This window comes from Phalacrocorax aristotelis, chromosome 3 (assembly GCF_949628215.1).
Source record: "Phalacrocorax aristotelis chromosome 3, bGulAri2.1, whole genome shotgun sequence".
NCBI classification, from domain to species: domain Eukaryota; kingdom Metazoa; phylum Chordata; class Aves; order Suliformes; family Phalacrocoracidae; genus Phalacrocorax; species Phalacrocorax aristotelis.
In genome coordinates, this window is record NC_134278.1 from 75651603 (window position 1) to 75675121 (window position 23519).

Here is a 23519-nt window from a genome sequence, read left to right on the forward strand (position 1 = left end):
TGTGTCATAATCCCGGAGTCTATCTATCACCTCTGCCACCGTTGGTGTCTCGTCATCTTTCCAGGACATCACTGCCAATGAGTTTGCATGCGAAGATGGTGCGCTCCGTACAAACTTCCGCCACATGGGTCGTGTGCACTCGGCTTCATCTGGATCTTTGGATGACCGTTGATCATCCAGGTCACCATAAATCACCTCAAACACAGCTAATTCCCTGAGATACTGGATGCCTTTCTCCATAGTTGTCCATTTTCCTGGGCGATATGTAACATCTTCTTTAAAGGGATACCTTTCCTTCACTCCAGACAGGAGTCGCCTCCAGAGGCTGAGGGCTTGTGGTTTTTTTCCAATTGCTTTGTCAACGCCCCCTTCCCCAGAAAGGGATCCCAATTGTTTGGCTTCTTTTCCCTCTAGTTCCAGGCTACTGGCCCCATTATCCCAGCATCGGAGCAGCCAGGTGACAATGTGCTCACCTGAACGACGGCTATAATCTTTTCGCATATCTCGCAACTCGCTTAAGGACAGGGATCGGGTGGTCTCTATTTCATTTATTACTTCTCCCTCCTCTCCCCGCGATGGCCCTGGTTCTTCATCATCCCGTTCTAAACGAGTTGATGTCCGCTTCCAATATTTCGTCTTATGTATGGGGGCAACTGATACTGGTACGGGTTTATTTTCTGAGCTAGCTCCGGTACTTGTTGTGGGGGTTTGAGTGGCTGCAGTGCCTGTTGTCAGGGCTGGATTGTCTACAGTGCCAGTCACTTTGCATTTCAATCCAGAGACATTCTCTTCCCCCTGGGGGCACTGAATACTGTTGAGCAGGGCTCGGTATGCATGGGCCAGACCCCAGCACGTTGCAGTTATCTGTGTCTCTCTGGAGTTCCCAGCGTAACAACATACTTTCTCCAAATATTCTACTAGTTTTTTAGGATTCTGCACTTGCTCGGGGGTGAAACTCCAAAACACTGGGGGTGCCCACTGCCCTAGGTATTTGCCCATGCTATCCCACATGCCCTGCCACTCGTAACTATCAAGCCTCGGGGCAGATTTCTGGGTGATATTCTTAAGTTGCTTAGTCAAAACCAAAACAACATGCCCAAAAACTAACAATGACTGCACCTTAACCACCCAAGGATGTTCAAGATACAAAAACGTTGTTGTAACAAAGGCACAGACATCATAGAACAAAGTTGCAAAGGTATTATTCTGTATTTCCTCCATATAAAATCTCTCAGAGGAGGAGGTATAATTGCTAATTGCCTCAACAAGGTGGTATCCGAAGTACAGTAACGGTTTCAGCAAAAACCCCAAATACCAGATAAAGCTGAAAACGAGTGTTTGTATAACAAATCTCGTAGGCAAAACATTACTAATCACAGCAGAACACAGCAGACTCAAACAACCAACACCGATTTTTAACACCAACTGCAAAAAGGACAACATGGTGCTGGGACCAGCAGCTGTTGTTATCTCCAACCCTCGAGCCCCACGTTGGGCGCCAAAAAAGACTGTCGTGGTTTAGCGGCAGCTCAGCCCCACACAGTCGCTCGCTCACTCCCCCACCGGTAGATGGGGAAGAGAATCAGAAGGGTAACGCTCGTGGGTTGGGATAAGAACAGTTTAATAATGAAAATTAAAAGAAACAACAGTAGAAATGCAATGTAAAGGAGAACAACGAGAGGCGCAAAGCCCCGGGGGAGGGGGGAAGGGAGGGGAGAGGGGGAACGAACCGCCGGAACAAACCGCACGCGCCGCAGCCGCTCGCCGCCCGCCGACCCGACGCCGCGCCGCCTGCGCGCTGCCACTGCCCCCCCTCAATATACAGGTCATGGTGTCACATGGTATGGAATGAACCTGCCATTGGCCAGTCGGGGTCAGCCGCCCCCACCATGGCCCTGCCCCTCCCAGCCCCCCCGCCACGCCACGCGGCAGAGCGCGGGAAGCTGGAAAGGTAGCTGACCCCCACAGTGAGGAGAATTAACCCCTTCTCAGCCAAAACCAGCACAACCAGATTTCTTACTCATGAATTATTAATTAACTATTTGCGTATAGTGACAGATTATATCTATTAGAGGCCTTTTCTCCAATATATCACCGCCATACATATCACACAGTACTGATGCAATCAACAGGCTTAAAGCAAGTCAATTTTCAAAAGCCTTTAAATGTCTTTTGACCCTGTGATGTATTTTTGATCATATGTCTGGGTGACATATTTAGGGATATTCCAGCAGACAATCACCACTGGTTTACTTTGCCTCTTAATCTCAACTAGAGATTTAAAGCAGGATTCATTTATTTTGGATTTCTGCAGTGATGATGCCTACAGTTACACTGGTTGTTTAGACTCCTTTTACAAATAACAGGAGAATTAGGATGCAATTCATCTTTTCTCTTTTAGATTTGTACATTAGCATAAGAAGAACTGAGGCCTGGAGTGCCCTGTTCTATTATCTCTAAAGAGAGATCAGACAATTTACTAGGTATTGACACCCGACATTAGGTGACTCCCACAATACGTGTGTCAGTTCCAATAATTCTGCTCCTAAGTCACCTGGCCTAAGCTATTTTTGAAACCAAGGTTTAAGCACCTAAACAGCTTAAACTGTAACCACCTCACACAATTTTATCTCCTCAGAAATTAAACATCTAACCTAAACGACTTGTATAAGCTCCAAACATATTGAATGAGAAGGAACAAGATTCTAAGTAGTGAATTTATCCTGACTTACACGTGATGTCTAAGGTAAGTAATATGAATCACCCTGTGGAAGTGCTATAGTTGAAGCTGAGGAAACTAACTTAGGCTAAACATTTAACATGTAAAGAGCTGTCAGTAAAGATGAATTTAACTCTTCGTCTGCCCATTCAAAATACTTCACAATATCTATTACTCAATTATTATCAATATGCCTCCTATTTAGAGACGCACTCATCATGTGTAAAACCGTTCTGCATGCAACAAGGAAGCAAAACATCTCCAATTATTTTTAGGAAAACTTCTTACAAATTTTGATATATGGGGAACCTGACTGAACTGGCATCTAAGGCACCTGATTTCAATTCCTGGCAGCAGCACTGCCTTCCTGTGGTTTCTACGTAAGTCACTTAATCTACACTTCTCATCAGGTCCCTGTTTGTAAAGAGGGAGAATGATACTTGCTGATTTCACCGTAGTGTTAAGAGGCAAAATCCATTAATAGTCATGAGGACATCAAATACTATGGTAATGGGGGCATAAAATTACACAGAAATCATCAGCCATCTACTCCTGCTATAAATCAGCTTTTGAGCAAAGCACGTCAGGCATTAATATGCTACTGTAATAAGGTCCTCAGAAATACAGGTAGGTAAATAGCTGCTGGATTCACCATAGAACCACATATTTCAATGCTTATTCGGAAAAACAAAAAAAAGGCTTAAAACTATGATTTACTCCAAACCACTAGTTCTAAGAGAGCTAAAGGTGTATGAACAAGGTAGTCATAAAACTTTCTGGTTTTTTTTTCTCTGAAAACTATTCTGTCATGAATTTTCCTTCAGTTTGTGAATTGTCCCAGTCAACTCAAATCTATACTTTACATGGAATAAAATTTTGAGTGGAAAAAATTCCCAGCTCTACTTACGGTATTTCAACTATATCGTGAAGTTCTTTCATGCTATCTTTGCTCGTAAAGACTTGTCAGGGCCTTTATAAATGATTTTTATAAATTATTATATAGTATGAAATATGGAGGCTGGATAATTATAACCACTTGTTCATTGCTCCCCACTTTCCTGATTGGGATGGTTTCCCTTGAGCCTTAGAATGGTACTGGGTTTTCAACCAGTAGAAACCCCATCATTTGATGTTGTAAATCGAGGGTAATATAAATGAAATCCTTGGGCTGACACAGCAACAAAATATGTTTTACTATGGATTGCAGGCTTTTCAGTTACATTGAGATTCAGATACTAAGACAAAACTGAAATGTACCTTCATGCACAAAACTTGCAAAATACACTTTGTGAACACAGCAGTTCCTTGCCATGTTATTTAATTTGCAAGTTATGCTTTAATATCACAGAATCATAGAATGGTTTGGGGTGGAAGGGACCTTAAAAGATCATCTACTCCAACATCCCCTGCTGCAGCACACGTGCCTTGTGCTATTTTAATTCTGCTTTTACATTTTGGGCAGAGTTCTCTCTATTTTCCCTTCTTTCCTCTCACCTAAAAGCATCTGCTCAGTAGCAGCCTTGCAGGGAACTTTGGACAAAAGTTTAACAGTAGATGTAAAGCCAAAATTTCTAATCTCTGAAAGATAATTCAATTACTTCTTTCTTTTAACTGCATGTAACAGTCTCAGAGGAAAGAAAATCTACTTTCTAGAGTGAGATTGTTTTTACTGCTCCTATAAATCAAATAACCATCTGTGTGTTTCAAAATTAGATTGTGCAGGCTATTAGTCCATAATGTAGACTAAGCACTTTATTTATACGTATTATACACATACAAAAAAAAAAAAAAAAAAAAGAAAGAATTAGTTCCATAATGTAATAGGCAACTTAAAGTACAAGTACTCATTGGAATAGTAAAAATACTTACAAAAAGGTCATCTGAAGTATAGATTAAAAAGAGATAGACTGACATGGCTTTCCATGGAGCATCCCTACTTTATTTTTCCTGAGTTACTGGGCTCCTCTGCTGGCCAGTGGTAGGATGGGAAGAGCAAGTTCAGAGCATCAGCTCTTTCTTGTTCCCACAGGAGCACCACAAAGGAACCAGAAGAAGAACCACCTTCTAGACGGCTGGAATTTGCCTGACTTTGGACAGTCATGGAAAATTTGGTACAGCAGCCTCAAGAAAATATTTAGATAAGAAACCCCTGACAGGACCAATGCAACACAATTCATGGACAATATTAAATTGGAGTAGAGAGGGGGAAGGAAAGGAAAGAATACAGTTTGCAGAATGACATGAAAGAAAGCACAAGGTGAGGACTACTAAAACAGAAAATAAAGCATAGTGAGAAGAGAGGACACTGGAGCAGGTCCTCTGATTATATGAAAGGCAATATGATGCAGTGAAGGAAGTGAACCAAGCACAGTGTATGGCTTGGCATCGTATTTACAAACTGTTAGAATTTTGAGATCTTCCAGCAGGTATTTGTGTGATCAGTCTGAATAGACTGAATGCTGGAGATAAACATTCAGTTCCTTCAGGCCCTTGTGGAGCTTGAATCCAATTTCCTTTCTCCCCTGCCAGTAACAACCACCAGCACTGTAACTGATGCTGATGCAAACTGTGCAACTGAGATTCACCGAAGTAGATACTGGCTCCCAGGAATTCCACTGCTCAGGTTACAAGAGTGAATATATGCGCATTCCATGAAAGCAGATCAAAGTCATCCAAGGGACGGAAGAAGCCCCATCTTCTACATCCACCTGAGACCCTGAACATTGGGGTTCAAATCCTCTCCCTGAATTTAATAAAAGCTGGGTGGAAGAGAATTCCTCTATTCTGAGAAGCACTCAAGTTTTTCCTTGATAGTTGTTAATGACAACTAAACAAATAGAAATTTGGATTCTACAGAAAATGACATTTTTGGGGGGTTTGACATGAAAAGAATATCCTTTAAATTAGTTTTGATCACAAGTACTTTCTCCTTTCTTTCTTGCCATTTTTTATTTCAGCTGCTGAACCAAAAATAAACTACTTTTACTTGTCTAGTGCACAGACAACAAGTTAAAAAAGGAGTAAGGAAGTAGAGATGTCCTGCCTATGACAGGAACTGAAAGAGAATGAAGTTATGATAATCCAGGAGAGACAAAGCTAAGGAACTCACGTGGATCCCAATTACCTCTGAAGTCAGGGAAGAAGGCGGTTAAGAGACATTCAAAGCAGATACACTATAGGAAGAAGAGAGGCACATCACTGGTCAGATGAAATTGCAAGAGTGTAAAGTTTGTTGTGTAGATCCAGGTATAAAAATAAGGTGATATAAAGAGGATCAGAAATTAAATGCAGTAGCTCAGTTTTAGAGAGAGAATGATGGGATGGTGATGACAAAACCAAAATGTGAGCCAAATGAGATGGACACAAATGAGGTATTAGACAGAAAAGTGGAAGAAACTGAGAGATGCTTATACGTATCACTCACATTGAGTAGTGACTGAAGCCAGGGGACTGGATGGGAAAGCACAGAGCTCTTACGAAGTATACTCATACAGAGTTGAGGATACTAAAAAATAGCTTTGGTTTAGTAATTATTAACTGGATAAATTTTTCAGTGAAAATTTATTATTTTTTTAACTGTATGTGAATCGTCAAGAGGTAACTTATATTTTTTCCAAGTGTAGTTATCAAAAAATCTTCACCCACAAATACTTCAGAAGCACTTTGCTGATCATATTTGAGAGTTTTCTGCACTAAACTCAGATGATTAATTAGAATTGTCAAATGATATTACTTTTGCCTGAATGGGTAAATATACATCAATTAGTTTAAGACTGACTTTACATTAATATTCTGTAGCATATAATTTAAAAAAAAATTCTTCTAGCAAGTATTACAAGCAAAAAAAAAAAAATCAGGAGGACTTTCCCCTTGCCACACACATGTGTTGTATACAAATTCCTTTAAAACCTCAATTAATGTTCAATTATTTCTGTCCACACTATGTTCTTTTAATACTAGATTTCCATATCTCCTAAAGTTAAAACCTAGCACAAGCCTACACCACCTTTGAACAGCATGGGGATGTGCATCTGCAGATTTTCAGAGCAGGGTATTCCTTTGCGTAAGTTTTCCCCAGCTGGCAAGGAAATGTGAAAAAAAAAATAAAGGAGTGCCCCCATTCAGGCTTGCTCCGATTCCAGGGATATAAACCGCCCACAACATTTCTAAAGAAAAAGTGAGCAGTGATGAGTTGCAGTAGCAGCTGATAGGAGAGATCTGTTAAAATTGATCATTCCCCTGTCAAAATATCAAGAAACTGGCCAATACATTCTGCAAAGTTGTCAGAGCAGATGATATAGCAGAGAAGTGCAGCTATACATTACTTAGCAGCTTCTTTTACTGCCACTAGCATGTCATCTGCTTTATCTGTGCTCTGACCTGTTGGGGGCACTCAGGTATAGCAGCAGATTGCTCTTGTGTTATTTGTTTTCCCTTCCAGCCTTCAGATGTAGCTGCTATTTTACTCATGAATCACAATATCCCATTTAAACAATTAAACAAGATTTTTTTTTAATCACTTTGGGGAGAAGAGGGAAGTTTCTTGTGGAGGCATTAGGGACTCCATAACAGTTCACTGCAAGTCGTCTCGCTATGTTGGTGTATTACAGTGTTTAGGTCTGAATAAAAGTATTCTCTCTTCTGTCTCTGGCACTGGTTTGTTGAACTACCTGCCTTCCATTGTATTTGGACAAAGTCCATATTCAGTGCATCTTTAACATATTTTTGTAAGCAACTTCTACTATCATCACTTGTAGAACCATTTGCATTTACTTGCAGAGACAGCCAGCCTGACAGGGGAAATGGCTACTGCGGGTTTTACTGTTCCTGGGGCTGCATGTCCAGGAGACTCTCTTTGCCTTGTACAGACCTTTGTGCACTGGGAGAGTCTGTGAAACAAGGTCCAGAACAAACCAGTCAAAGCTGCTTTTGGAGACTTTTCTAGGTCAGACTCTCTGGCACCTTCTCAAAGGGTCAAGTATCAAGTGGGGTAGCAATCTGTTGTTAAACATATTTGTGCTGCATATTAAGGCAATTACTCTGGAAGCTGGTTTTATGTAGTAAGTTAGGTATCCACAACACATACCATGTAGCAGGGAAGCTTGTACTCTTCTATTTCTTCACACAGACTATGATTACTTCTTTCCACAAAGCCTAAAAACAATTCCCTCTTTAAAAACTATATTGTTACCACCAACTAAACCTTAAAAGATAGACTTTCTAGCTAGAATGAATTTCCCACAATGAACATTCCAGAGGGAACAGAAGACATGGGAGTTTTATGTGTCTGCAAAACTGCCAAGGAGTTTGACTATTTGGACAACTCTTTTATTATTATAGAACTCCTTTTAGGAAATATTAGATTAATCAGCAACTTTTCATGCTTTTTACAAAGCGTGTTTACAAAGCCTTTTTTTCTCAGCATTAGTTTTCCTCCAATGCTTATATTTAGATAAAGAAACTTTTTATTTGGCTAGACAGATAGACGGGCAGACACATTTTTGAGTGGTTTGATTCTGCAAGCTGCTCAAAACCTTTCTCTCTTAATGACATCAACAAAAATTATACATGGTCAGTATTTACAGGAAACAAATAATCAATTAGCAAAAGGTAGAGACCAGGCTTTTGTATTAGGAACAGTTGCTTGATTTTAATTTGACTGAAATTTGGTTGATAAAAGTAAGAAAGTTGATGAAGCAGACTTCTCTAAGGCATTTGTCTTGCTGCTGCCTGGCATTTTAAGTATCTAGAGTGATACAAAATTAGCATGCCATATATTAATAGGATGAAAACTTAGCTATATGGCATATGTAAAATATAACTGTAAATGGGCAATTATTACTAAGCAGGTGTTTCCAAAAAGGTCCTGAAGGTATTGATTATTGGCCTTATTCCACCTAAAATTTTTTATCAATTACTTGGAAGAAAACCAAGAACATAGAACATCGGTGATAAAGCCTATAGGAATTTCAGAAGAGGAAGTAATGAACACGTAACATGGGTGGTTCAGTTCATTCTACAGGGGTATCTGAACTGTTAGTAAATGAGGTTTAAGCAAACAACTTGCTTTTCAGCACAGTCACATGTAAAGTTATTTTTCTAGGAACAAACAATTACCCTCAATTGCAGGTTGGGATTTCTGTCTGTGAAGCAGTGGGATGGATTGTGCGCTGAATCTGAGCTGTGTCCATCCACATCCAAAAGCACTAAGGCACCTTTTAGATGAATAAATAGAAATATCTAGAAGGGAAATTATGTTCCTTATTGGGCAGCCACTGGTTTACCTGGAACCCACAAGTTCCAGTGGGAATGTCCACTTCAAACTGAAAGGTTCCTTCATTCTGCCTGAAACATATTTAGCTGACAGTCTGACTGACAAACAGGCTCCCCTTTGCTGAATAAGCATCTTTTTAGTCCTGTTTCAGGGGTATGGTGGCTTTTTCTGAGTTGCATTTATAGGTTGAAGCAATTTTTTAATATGGTGATCACCTATTGCCTTGTGACAGGACAATAGGAATTGGAAGTGTAAAGGATCTGCACACTGAAGAATGGGAGATATGCAACGTAGGGAGCATACTGGTGCTGGTAGAGTGGTGGAAAGAAAAGACGCTGGGTATTTTTTGTCTTTCACTACTGAGAGGTTGTCATGGTTTAACCCAGCAAGTAGATAAACACCACACAGCTGCTCATTCACCGTCCCCCTGGGTGGGATGGGGTAGTGAATGGGAAGAGCAAAAGTAAGAAAACTTGTGGCTTGAGGTGAGATCATTTTAATACTAATACTAATAAGGTTGTAATGAAAAGGAAAACAATGAGAGAGAGAGAGAGAGGCAAAACCCGGAAAAACAAATGATGCAACCGTTCACCACACACCTTCCTATGCCCAGCCAGTCCCCAAGGAGCAATCGCTGCCCCTCAGCCAAGTCTCACCAGCTTATGTACTGAGCATGACATCATATGGTATAGAATATACCTTTGGTCAGTTTGGACCAGGTGTCCCGGCTGTGCCCCCTCCCCTCCCGGCTTGTTGTGAACCTGGCAGAGCATGGGAAGCTGGAAAAGTCCTTGACTAGTGTAAGCACTACTTAGCAACAACTAAACCATCAGTGTGCTATCAATGTTATTCCCCTATTAAATCCAAAACACAGCACTGTACTATCTATTAGGAAGAAAATTAACTCTATCCCAGCTGAAACCAGGACAGAGGTATAATAGGATCTAATGTCTGCAAGTGATCTGTAAAAAAAGCATGGATGTTTTTCTAGGCCATATACTCCAGTTTAAACAAGAATTAATCCAAGAAAGTAATGTAATATGTATTCTAAAGGAGATCAGAACAGATTATCACAATAGTCCATTCTGCTTTTATAATCTGGCCTTAAATACATAAGCATTTTAAAATAAATCAAGACAGGACATGAAGCAGTAGCATGTGCCTCTTATACTTTGCCTGTTGCTTGGAGTGGAAGATAATATATATTGGTTGATAATACTGAACTTATAAGTAGTCTGAATAAAATGATGTTATAATTAATTTTTTTTTTCTATCCAGTATGCATGATAACAGAAAAAGACATACTTCAGATCTTTTTAAAAAGTAAATACATAACTAAGTAAGTATAAGAAATAATTAGATAGCCATGTAGATAAGGACTTTGCCTGAAATTCCTTTCTTTCTTCATTTAGATGTATTTTAATTTTTTACACCTTGGTTTTGCACCAACTTCTCCCTGTCAAAGTGTGTGCTAACTTCAAGCAAGACCTACCCCGCTCATCAGCAGACCATCATGATAACAATGCTTTTGCAGGGACAGAATAGAATTGCAATATTCTTTATACTTGTATGGGCCTATGCAATAATTCAAGTCTCATGGCAATGTTCACTACTTGCAAGACCATAATAACCACTGTATCCAAATAACCTGTAACTGTAGCCAGTTTCAGAGAAAGGCAAACGTTTCTACGTCAGACCCATTCTGCAAAACAGCCTTCCATCTGCATAGTTTTATGCTCCTAATGCATGGTGACAAAAATTTCTCATCTGTTTAGGTCTATTCAATATAAAGAGGAGTAATTTCACTATGAAAGTCTGCAAGAACCACAAAAATATCCCAAGCAACAAAATATGGTATTTATTTGATTAGTGAGGCTTTCCTCATCAGATTCCTCTACCCTCTTCAAGACTTCTCTTATTACTGGACAGAAATTAATTATCTTTTCTTTTGTGGTTCCTTGTGGCTTACATCATCCCACTTCTGAAGTTTGTGTATGATCATATGATTTAATACTCTCTGAGTGAAAACGTGTAAGGGTAGATGAGTGGAACAAACAAAGAATTAAGATTACATAAACAAACTTAAATCTGATATTTCCTAATGTCTGAATTCTTCATTTGCACTCTTAACTCTTTTAGCATTCATCTTTATGTCTACAACTTCCTTTTCTAAAATATGAACGGGGAGAAAAGAAAGGAAAGTCCATCAATTAAATTATATTGCTCTGTCAGTGGTCGTTAGCAAGGCTGAGGTCTACAACCCCACCCTCAGAGCTCTGTCAGTGGAACTATCAAAGTCTGTATGGTTCAGCCCTGTCCTTCATACTTGCAGTCTCTTGGTTTAGCTGTTCCCTACTCTTCCTTCAAGACCCTCCTTTTGTCAGACTCCTACTCTGCTTAGTTTCACCTCCTTGTGCAGCTTATTAAATACAGATCTTACTTTATTTACCAGCCTTTTGTAGCAAGATTTGATGTTTGGTCATTACTTTCCAGTCCTTGGTCCCAGCTCCTTGTCAGACCCTTATCCCTACCTTTCTGGTTTCTACTCCTACCCTCTTTTAACCAGCCAGCCCCATCTCCCCAATCTTCTTCTCACTCTGCCTGCCATCTGGGCTCTAACTAGTCTCTTGGCCCCATCAGTCGTGGTCATAATTTCTTTTATTTCCTCTTCCTAAGTCCTCAGTCTTACCAGATTGCTGCTTCCAGTATCTCCTCTGGCCTAGTGTGTTTTCTGTCTTCTTTTTCCATTCTTGTCAGACAAGCCCTCCCACACTCCCCTTCATGCTGTCTTCTTGCTGAGGAAAAGCTGAGCCCTGGAGGAATTTGTCTTTTGACTTTCTATAACAACTGAAGTGGGGGCTGGTTGAGGAAAACTGGAAGTCTAGGAAGTCTAGAAAATGTACCAGCACCCCTAACTGTAATAAAAACAAAACAAAACAAAACAAACAAAAAAACCCAACCAAACAAAAAAAAAAAAACAAACAAAAAACCCAAAAGGGAGAGTGACAGGGAAAGGAGAAGCAACAGGGCGTTCTTGACAATATAATCTGATCTAAAACCTAAGAAACCGGACTTTGAATTAATATTTCAGGAGTTGCTCCTACCTCTGTCACAGCCCTCATACAACCTTGTGCAAGTCCCTTGGTGCCAGGTTCATTAAAAGATGCAGATATTCTCATGTACAACACATTAATGCTGAGCTTTCAGGCCCTCGGTCCCTAGTAACTGCAACTCTATGTCAGGCAGTTAGGCTTTATAACCAGTACATTAAAAGAGATACTTCAGAGACAAAGACAACTTGAAATTCAGAAGCACTGTGCATTTGAAAATTCAACTTGTCACACAAAATCTAAGGTAATTTTCTCAATATCTCTGTATGTTAATTTCATTGTTGACAAAATAATAATTAAGACCATCTTGTGAGTGGTGTAAAGCACACTTCACTTATGCTTTCCTAAAATCCCTCTACAGAAATAGTTTTATGAGGGAAAAGCACAGCTATAATTATGAATGAGAAACACACTTCTAAAAAAGAAAAAAGGCCACAAAAAGAGATGGATAATATCATGAGCATCAATCCCTTAGTCAGGTTGTCTGTCTGCTGTTTTAGAGAGCCTGTTTACTGCTGCAGTCAAAAGCCGAAAAGCTGTGGCAGATAGCAGATGTACCAATTAATAACCTGTCAAGGCTGATGGATAGAATAAAAAAAAATAATCTCACATGTATCTCCTGTGTGGTTTTTTCCCACATTTCAGGTCACTGGGGGTCATGAGATATACTCTGCCTCCCTGGAGAGAGACGAAACTGTCTCATTAGCGTCTATCTTTCATGACATTAAGACGCTGCCTTTGAGATGCGAACTCACCTGTTCTTCTCCCAGAATCCTGAAGTGATGAAGCTCTTTAATCAAGGAGTCTGGACAGCCAGCTGTTGGAAAGAAACAAAAATAGGCATTTTAGAGCTTCCTGTCAGTGCAGTTTCAGCATAAGATACATAGCGGCAGAGAAGATAGAATATACAGATTACTTTAGAAAAAGAAGATTAGAAAGATTAGGCATGGTTCTGAGGGCACCAGAATGCTGAAAATAATCCTTCCACATTTCCAAGCATGCTACCAAGAACACTTAGAAAGGTTATATTCTGAATATTTTAGCCCTTTTCCCAAAGGACTACAAACAAAAGCAAGATGAAAAGGGCAGCACTGTCTGCCAGATACAGCCAGCCCCTTAGTGTAAGCCAAAAAGCCTGTTAAAAGAGGATCTCACATCAAAACCTTGGAGCTGCCCAAAGCTGAATTCTGATTCACACAACAGGTTTGGACTCATTTCTAAGCATAATACAGGCTTTCCCTGATTCCTTGAAAGATTTCATAGGCCCCACAGATCACTTTAATTTTGGCTGTCACAAATACAACCCATTTTACAAATATGTAGTTGTCACACACAGGGTGTAATATGCAAACCAACTATGCAGGCAGAGGAGTGATTTTCCAGGATTTTGCAGTCAGATTAATGTTCAGTCACTACAGACTTTCACATCTGCACCAGTCAGAAAGAATATGTCTTGCTAGACACCATGCACTTCATGGACCTGTTCAGGCTGTGATTACCTTCCTGGTGGTGAAATCCAAGGCTGCTACTCATTTTTGTACACTACTAGACTCATTTCTGGCAAGGGATACAAGTGCAGACTGTGAAAGCAATCTGGGCTTTATTCTTCTTACTATAAATTGAAGCATCTGCGTGTGAACAGAGAAAATTCCTTAAAAGGAATTAAGAACATAGTTCTCCCCAGAACATGGGATGAACTATGATTTTTATCAACCTGCTTTTTCTGCTGATGCAACTACAAATAGACTGCCATTAAAAGAATGCAAATGAATTTTTAGACAGTTGTCAGGAAATCTCCAGCACTGTGGCTTCACTCAAAGCCAATGAGGCATGGCCTACACTCACAACTTCTGTCGGCATAGCTGTCTTAGGGATGCAAAGGGAAAAGCTTTCATACTTGCAAACAACACAACTAAAAAAGGTAAAACCCCTACTATAGACACAATTATACTAGTACAAGTGTTCCACTGGTATAACCCTTTCTACTTAGTCAACTGATTTAAACAATATTTAAATCAGCTTCTTGCTGGTAAACAGTTTATCTCCATTCAGAGGAGGTACAGGTGGAGAATGCACTATCAACACAACTTTATCAGCAAACCCTTTCAAAGGCAGCCAAAGTTTAAGCATATGCTAAGTATTATTTATTAATAGCTTGTCTCTTATTATGCATGATTATTTTTTCCCATCTAATAAAACCTATGATATTCTTACGGTCTTCTTTCCATCCAGCTCTTCCCTCCTCTTGCACACGAGGTTATCCACATATTTGACCATGTGAGTCTTAGCTCTGAGTGATTCTTCCTTAATGCGTTTTTATTCTCTGAAACTTCTAGGACCACAACCCCTGCATCACCTTTAATTTTCTCTCATTTCCCCCATGCATAGGCTCTTGCTGTTTATTCCATTTCTTGTTCTCAATGCACTTAAAGTTGTCCTTACTACTTCCACCACAGAATCACTGCTATGCAGCATTTTTCTGTCCATTTCACTGGGATTTACATCTCCATCTTCCAGTCTGAATGTGTCAATTACTCTAAATGTCTCACTATCTTCTCAACCTGAGGCCTGACTTGTAGTCCTGAGCTGCTGGCTTCTCTGTGTTTCAGATCAAAAGTCACTGCATAAAACACATTTCCCCTCTCTTACTCTCAAGACCTTATGTAATAATTTTTTTTCTGCATGTAATTTTCAATGAGAATATCTGCATTGATTGTACACTGCTATAGGAATTTCTAAGTGTAGAGGATGATTATGATTTCATGTAATACTGCCTGTTAATCTTTGACAGATGTTAGCTTTGTAACACCAACTGAACTGCTTTCTGCTTTTCTCTGCTTTTGGCTGTCTTTACAGGTTCTTCTTCAACCAATCATTTCTTTCTTCCCTCTTATCCTTTCCAATGTATTGTTTGCTAAATCCCTTAAGATGGGAAAGTTTCCTTTTTCTTGCCTAGCAAGAATTTTTTCTCTTTCCATTCTCCTTGACATCATATTTTCTGAATGCCTATTCCTCCCAGAAATCCATCCCATTCTGCCCTCACGCATAATTTATATAATATCCCTTATGTGAACTGCTTACATGCATTCTCTCTTTCTTCCATGTTAGACACTATAAACACTTTGGAACCAGGCATCTTTGTAAAAAAATGTGTAAAAGTATGAAGATATATATATAGACATATATATTAATGCATATAGGTTTATTTTAAGTGTTACTAGTTGTCCACTGCTGCATCCTCTTCCCAATACAACATTTTGTGTAGTCCATTTTTCAGATACTTGCCCAATTTCCATAGTCCAGACTTTAACTGGATCTTGAAAGCTGATTATACAAGAGATCCTGAAGTTACTAGCAAAGAAGGAGGAGAGAGCGCTTAAAAACCATGTCATCGTTGGCATGACGCTTTCCAGCAACAATGAGTTCAGAAATGTCAAATGCGCGCAATATTGAATTATACTGACACACATTAGCAGTCTGCTGTCTACAAGAAGACCTTTCAGATCTTCATCTTGCAGAGGAAATAATTTGAGGAAACGATGGAAATTATTGTTGTCAAAAAATAATCTGAGGAAAAAATGGAAATAAGAAACATGAAAACAAAAAAAGAAGTAAGATTGAAACATCTTCCTTTCTTTTTGGATATTTCTGAATGTATTTCTGATAGTTAGTATTTCTACTTTAATTTCTTCTGTTCTGTAAGAGGATTTTTGTAAAACATGCTCCAACACTGTGACCCATTTTTACCAAAAATTTGGGAGTTTTGGAAGTCTTGGATTATGTTAAATTCCTGCACTGTGACTAGAGACAAAGGCTATAGACAAATAACCATTCCATAAATAAAAAGAAAAAGGATTAAAAAATTCCTATTCTGCTGAAAAGCATTAAGAACTATTTGTCATCTCATCCACAAAACCACCCATATAGCCATCAACATATTCATGTATATGCAAACACTCCTGGTGACTTATTACAGGCACAGCACCCTATGGGTTCACTGGCAAACTGTGGACACCAAAGGTTAAAAGAAAAGTATATTTCCTAAGTCTCTGATGCTCAAATAGCATGTGCCACATGAAATAAATAATCTGTACTTTACAGATTTCTCCTATTTTGTGTTGAATGCTTTGAGGGTTAGTTTTTAATGCCCTCTGTAATACAGAAACCCTTATAATCGATGGTCTCAACAATTACTGAAACTTCCCATTTCCCTCTTCCCAATTATTACTTGCAGCAGTACAGGAATACATGAAATTTCCACAGACATAAACTGAACCATAGCACTATTACATCAATCAATAACAATTACACATAAGAGTGTTAAAAGGTAATGATGCAAAAGCACAGACAATTGCCTTTAATCAGAAGCCAAAACTCAGGATTGAGGACATCTGCAGACTGATAAAATGGCAGCTAAATTGTTTATTAGTTCCCTATTTCTACTCACATTCATACCTATGTGTTTCATATGTTCTCGGCTACAATAACTGTTACAGGTTTTTGCTAACTGTGAAGGCAGAGCAAGATGTAAGAAATACAAAACTGATGCAAATCTTTATTATTTTTATGCCTCTTTTTCTTCTGACATAGCTCCATTGACCTCAAAGCAATAAGACCCATAACAGTAATGTGGCGTCTTAGGAGTAAGCCTGAGTCTAAACAGGAAACTAAGTTATGAAGGGAGGATACACAATTCAAAGCACCAGCAGCTTTATAAACTCACCACATGTGATTTCTTTGAATCTCTTTAAGCATTTATTACTTAAATTAAATTTAAGCATATTATTTGCTTCTAAATGTTCCATCATACCCCTGATCACTTGTTTGAACAATTTTGTTGTTGCTCAAGTCTCATATTGCTTTATTATTTAATTCCAAATGCTGCACTTATGAATGAAAGGTATAGTCAAAGTTACAGAAATTTGCAACTGTAAATTTACAATTTACATTGTGGTATTCTCTTCATAAAGATATAAAGATATTTTTAACCTGTTCATATAAGTATATGTATCTCCAAGAGAACAATAAAGAAGCAAAATTTAGAAAAGACAGTTTAATGTCTCCTGACATCACAAATCCCTAGATTTCGACTGGTCTGAACACACATTTTCAGCTACACTTGTAATTAAACTATGATTCTAACTACTACCAATTTAATTACCCAAGTCTTCACATATTTTTTCTCAGTCAGAATTAGCTTCTGGTTTTGTTTTTGCTTAAAATTATCACTCTGTATGACTTATGTTCTCCAGTGAGAAAGCAAAGGAAAAATTAAATCAATCTTTAATATTGCATAAACTGGTAAAATGAAAGCAAAAAAAAAATGACTGCTGTTACCAATACGGCCAGCTGAGAACCAACGCAGATGCCAGGGCCCTGGTGGTACCACCAGCCCAGACTGTCCCTGCCCGGCCCCCCAGGGCTCCCCCACAGCCTGTGACCCCACGTCAGCCCCTGCCCCAGCGATGCCGCAGTAGGGCCGGCCCTCAGCTCCCCATAGCACTGCCTGGCCATGGGTCCCACGAAGCCAGGCCCACCCGTGGGCCCTTGTCCCAGCCCGGCCTTTGCCTGTCCCCATCCCCGGGGTGGTGCCCGATGCCTGGGGCTGGGGCTGCCCCGGTGGCCCCGGCTGCCTGCTCCTGCCTAGGGGTGGGATGGGTGCTGGCTGAATTTTATCCTCAGAGAAACACAGAAAATCATACGTCTTCACTGACTGTAGTTAAAAACATATATATCTCTGCTGTAGGACTCTGTGCTACATACTATCTTCTATCATACATTTATAGCGTTATTTCCTGCTGTCATTGTTCAGCCCCAGTCGGCAACTGAACACCACGCAGCCACTCACTCTCTCCTCCCACCCCTGTGGGATGGGGGAGAGAATCAGAAGAGCAAAAGGAAAAAAGAAACTTGTGGGTTGAGATAAGAACAGTTTAATAATTAAAATAAAATAATTATAATAATGATTATTATAGTAATAACAATAATGATAATATAATAAAAAGGAAAAGGGAAAAAGGGGAAAGACCAGAAACACAAGCGATACAACCGCTCACCACCCACCGACTGACACTGCACAGCGCCGAGCCGCAATTGTTGCCTCCCTCCCCCGGCCAGCCCCTCCCAGGTAACATACCGGGCATGACGTTACATGATATGGAATATCCCTTTGGCCAGTTTCAACCCACTCTCTCAGCTGTGCCCCCTCCTCTCCCGGCTTCTTGTGCACCCGGCAGAGCGTGGGAAGCTGGAAAAGTCCTTGACTAGTACAAGCACTACCCAGCAACAACCCAAACATCTGTGTGTTATCTCAACACTGTTTTCATACTAAGTCCAAAGCACAGCACTGTGCCAGCTGCAGTGAAGAAAATTAACTCTATCCCAGCTAAAACCATGACACCTGCTCTGCATTTTAGATTTCATCTTCCCCCAAATGGTACAGTTGTGTGAGATTCAATTCACTGAATTGAAGCATCTAAATATTGGCTATATTAGTCTAATATATTCATTGCACACTTCCTTTTTAGTCAGTAGAAGGAAATACACACTTTCACAAGGTATTTCCCGTTGGGCCCAAAAAAGGTATCCACTTATCTCCATTAATTGAGGAGTCTAAGGCAATTAGGTAAGATTTGCACAAGTAACTTTTAGTCTTTCAAGGTTAGATGAGCTTAATTTCACCCAGCAGCAGCAATCCCAATCATTTCTGCACATGCTGAACTACAAGCATGTAAATTTTCCCATCATATTTTGTTCTGTGCAAACTGAGCGTTTACATTATGAACACAATGTAACTTCCATTTCTCTCACTTAAAATTTATGTCTGCATCAACAGACATAAATTTGTTAATTCTAAAAAGTACATTCCCTTTTGTAAGCTCTGAATATAACCATGTAAGAATACCTATCAGTGTCCTTCAGAGGGTATCTTTCCACAGTGCTAATCGCTAAACTGAGCTTGCAACTGAAAATTGTTTCAAATACCTGAGAATAACCACTTCATGCTTAGAAAATTAATGGACGTGTCTGTTTTTTCTGACTGCTCTATGTAGAATCATATCATTTGACCGGCGTATAGATATGAAAAATGTTCCATATTCAAAGAAATAATTCTAAAAGTTTGGAAATGCAGCACTCTAATGGCAGTACTTGCAATATAGCAGTGATTTTTATATATATATGCAGGCAAGTGTACACTGGACTCTTGCATGTGCACAGCAAGAGAAGGTGGCAAGGGGAAGGTGCAGCTCAGAGGTGCTTGTTATAGTTGGTACCCATCCAGAGCGTAGCCAGGCTCTAGCTACAGTGGGACATGGCAGCTGGGACTCCATATGCAAGGTATAAGTACTCAGGACTGCACAACCCAGCCTAGACAACTTTGTTGAGTGAGCAGGAATGACAGGAAGAGCCCAGCCCTGCACTGTGCATGATAACAGTGGGAATTGTAACGGGGTAGCAAGAAGAGGGAGTCAGGCTAGACTTTCACACAAAACTTAACAGGTTTGAAATCCTGTAATTAGTGAGCATTTGTTTGTTATCTCATTTTCCCAGTCTCTTTCAACCTGTTCAACTAATTGGAATATTGGTGTAAAAAATACATCTTTCTGCTGTCTGTGTCTCTTCCAGTGAAAAGCAGTCCTGTACTGGTGCCAGTGCGGTCACTGTTACGGGAACTGACAACAATTTTGAAGTATGAAGTGGCTTCACTGTGCTTGTGTTAATTAAATGTTTTGATGTTTCTGGTGCCCTTCTCTCATTTTTGATGTTATGTGAACACAAGAAAAGACAAAACTAAGGAGAGTGTCTGGAATGCATAAATATTTTATTGAAAAGAGAAAAAAATATTATGAAGAATGTCAATTACGTAATTTACAGAATATAAGCATGTAAGCCTATCTTTGGAATACTGCTTGTGCTTGTGCATTGTGAAAGATGTAGAAATGTTTTCTCACTCACACAGAAGGGTATTATTGAAATAATTTTCACAATTTTATTACAACCTTCATGAGCAGTACTTTTGTAAACAGTAAGTTATTGCTGTTTTTAATCTGTTGTTACCTAGATAATTTTCTAATGTAACCAAATTTAAAGCTTCATTAATTTGTAGACCTACACTGTGCTTGCAGATATCATCCTTTGTACACGAAAAATTTAATTTTTAAAGAAAGAAAGATGATAAAACTGTTCTGTGAATAATTTGTCATCTCCAGTCCCAGGCCTTGCATGTGCAGGTCTTAAAATGCAGGGGATTCATGTGGGCGCACGACTTTTTCTGGAAGATCAATTATTGCTAACCACCATTAATCATAAAATCACACGTCAGACTCAAAAGCCTCCCATGAAACCAGCTTGTAATCACTAGGTTTACTTATCAATTTATTATTAACAAAAGGCCTTATTTATTTACCTTCTGAAATCTCAATGTTGATCATGCATTTGAGCCACATTTGCAAAATGAAATTCTCTGACCCATTAACTCCTATTTCTGCTTTCAATACCTATTTTAACAATTTACTCTGATTGGGGTAGGTCTAGTCATGGAACATTTTTTCCCCAAGAGAGAAAACCAAATAACTTTTGTTCAACAGATGCACAGTGGTTATTCCCTTGCCTCATCTATAGGTATCAGAACTTTCATCAGCCAGTATAATATGTCTTAGCTCTAGATCTATTTCAAAATACCTCAAGCAGCATTCAGCCTGTTGGACATACTAAAACAAATGATGATTTATTTTTTGTAAATATATGGTTGACTGCAGTCAGCAGTACATTTAAAAACTGGGGAGACAACCTTTTCATACCCAACTACCTTGTACTGGCCACCTTACAACTGGTGTAAGAAATGACATATCCAGTAAAAACAAAAAAGTGAAGTAAAAAATGACATGGGGTTCTTTACTTGTACTCATGCCATTTTGATGACATCAGTTTCCAGATGATATTTTTCTGTAACCTAGATAAGTAGATAACAAGATAAAACCAATTTATCTTGCAAGTAGATAGCAAGATAAAGCAAAAAAAGAGATATATTACAGTATTTAAATAATATAAATACCTTTGGAAGGAAATTTAAAAGGAGATATTTTCAAAAGCAAGAAGTATTGAATTCTGTCCTTTCAAAGTCGGCAGATGGGAATTTAGATTGCAAAGCTCGTCTCTGCAGTTGGGCAATGCTAAACCAGAGAGCATGACAAGCAATACCTGCATGCAGTTTACACACCAAGAGGTTAATATGGTGAAGGTCTTTCCTGTAAGCCTTTAGAAGTCTCTCTAAAACTAGAAACAGTGGGGCAGTTTTTCAGCTCAAGCAAACTAACATAGCTACAATTAAGTCAATGAAGCTTACACATGTTCATACTAGCAAAAAACAGGCTATGTACAAAAAGTGTAATACTTTGCTAAAAAGACTGTGTGCTAATAAAGGATATACTTAAGTCACTCATTTTGCAAAGCTTAATCTGCAATAAGAAATGTATTTGATTTTAAAAAAATTCAGAATTTAAATACCCTTTCCTCCCGATTATAACCCCTGTCAAACAATATTATGTTAACTTTCGTTTTTTCTTGATTGACTTCTGACAGCAGAAGTCAGTAAAAAGACCTATACATTCTTTTGCTATCAAAAAGTCTGCTGAAGCTAATATTCAAGAATGTTTCATGAAAGCTTGATTGTCAGGACACAATACTTGTCCTGTTCTGACTAGTTACCAAAGATGTCAGTTACCCAGCTGAATGTGTTACATTTTTGTTTGTGTGCACTTAATTTCAAAATCATCCAAAGACACAAAAGATATTTTTGCTCTTGTGAAGTATTTATGCAAAAATTCTGCAAAGGGACCCCAACAGAGTTGGGAAAGGATCACATAAAATTTGACTACTGGCAGCAAATAGAGCATCTCAGATTAGAGAATTCTGCTGGCCTGGCTTTCTCACGTTGCACACAGCTCTGGCCTTCCCTGTGCTGCTACTCACTGGTTTTTTTTTCGTGGTGCTTTAAAGCCAAATGACTAGAAGTAATGAACTACGTGAGCCACTTCCTACTAGGGTCTCTCTTTTAATCTTTACTACAGAAAATATCAGCAGGAATATTGACCTGTCATTTCAGTTTAGAACCTGCTTCCTTGCTTGCTTTTTGCATATTTAAAACAATATTTAAACCAGACTTGAACAAGTACTGTTGACTCACATCAGCATTCAAGCCCTGAATTGTACTGAGCTGCACAATGCCAGCGTGCCACTGCTTGTTATTTTTGGCAGTTTTCTGTACGTGCTGCACTGCTATATGATGAACTGTCGAAAGAGTCCATCAGAGGGGGGAAATCTTTTAAGAAAGAATCAGTATTGTCCAAGAGACTAAGACTTCAGGGAGCTCATGCAAAAGTGCAAACATACTTGACTAATAGTCTCTACCATCGGGTTGCTCAATACTTTGGTTTAAGTTATAGGCGTAAATTCACCCCTGCTATTCTTATAGAATTCAGTGTATACTAAACTCATGCAACAAAATGAAATCGGTGCTCTCTACCTGTAATGAGAAGTTGAACCATGCCCTTTACTGCTCAAATACAGCAGCTCCAGAAGCAGAAATAAAAAGGAGACTCCCTTCTTGCTATGCAAGTACTGACTTTTGTCAAATTGAAGTGAATTTTACAGAAATAACATAATTTACTTTTTGTTAAATGCTTCTTAATTAATGGAAGTTACTGTTTCTTCATGACATCAGAAGTCAGAAAATCAGGAAGTCTAAGGCTTCTAACACAACCATGTGATTTTTTTTTTTAAAGTTGAGACACAACAAAGATGCTCTAAACTTCTTTTGGAAGACTCAATACCTTCCACCCAATAAACCTTGGTAGTGAAAATCTCATTGCAGGGACCTGGGCTGAAAGGAGCTCTGCACTCTCAGGATACTAGGTTTTTAGCTCAATCAGCTCAATTCATGAAAGTTCATTTTCTCATCTTTTATTCAAAAAGTAGTTGAAATCTCTAAAGAAAACCTTGCGCTCTCAAACTCCCACCTTCATGCTGGCGCTGGCCTTTGATGATGATCAGTACCTTTGAGAAGGCAAGTGAGAGGTCAGGAGCTTTCAGCATGTGGTGGAGACTTTGTAAGAGAGGAGATTGTCTTCTCAGGGCAAATCCAACTATCCCTGAATAAAAGTCAACACAAGGTAAAAATAACTATAGAAGAATTTCATTTGCCAGTTACTGAAGGGCAAGCCTTTAAAAGATTGTCATTTCTGAATGCCAGAATTAAACTGGTGCAATACAGAAAGTGCTAAAAGGTTTCTAAGCTGAAATTAAGCCAAAGTTCACACAGCCATTTTCCAGCTGATGGCTTGACACTAGAAGTATACTGTAAAACCCAAGTCCTGGGAATTATATTGGAGAGTAAATATTTCTTCTCCTTCCCCTT

The 23519-nt window shown here is 39.1% G+C and overlaps 1 protein-coding gene across 2 annotated transcripts in view; it reads right to left on the reverse strand.

Moving 5' to 3' along the window:
- The window catches only part of PRKN (parkin RBR E3 ubiquitin protein ligase), a 783437-nt gene that overhangs the window by 125549 nt on the left and 634369 nt on the right, over window positions 1–23519 (reverse strand). For both annotated transcript variants that reach the window (XM_075088053.1, XM_075088052.1), the window contains exon 8: window positions 12859–12920. In XM_075088053.1, coding sequence (XP_074944154.1) covers window positions 12859–12920 — 62 coding nt within the window. The remainder of the gene's footprint in view (window positions 1–12858; window positions 12921–23519) is intronic.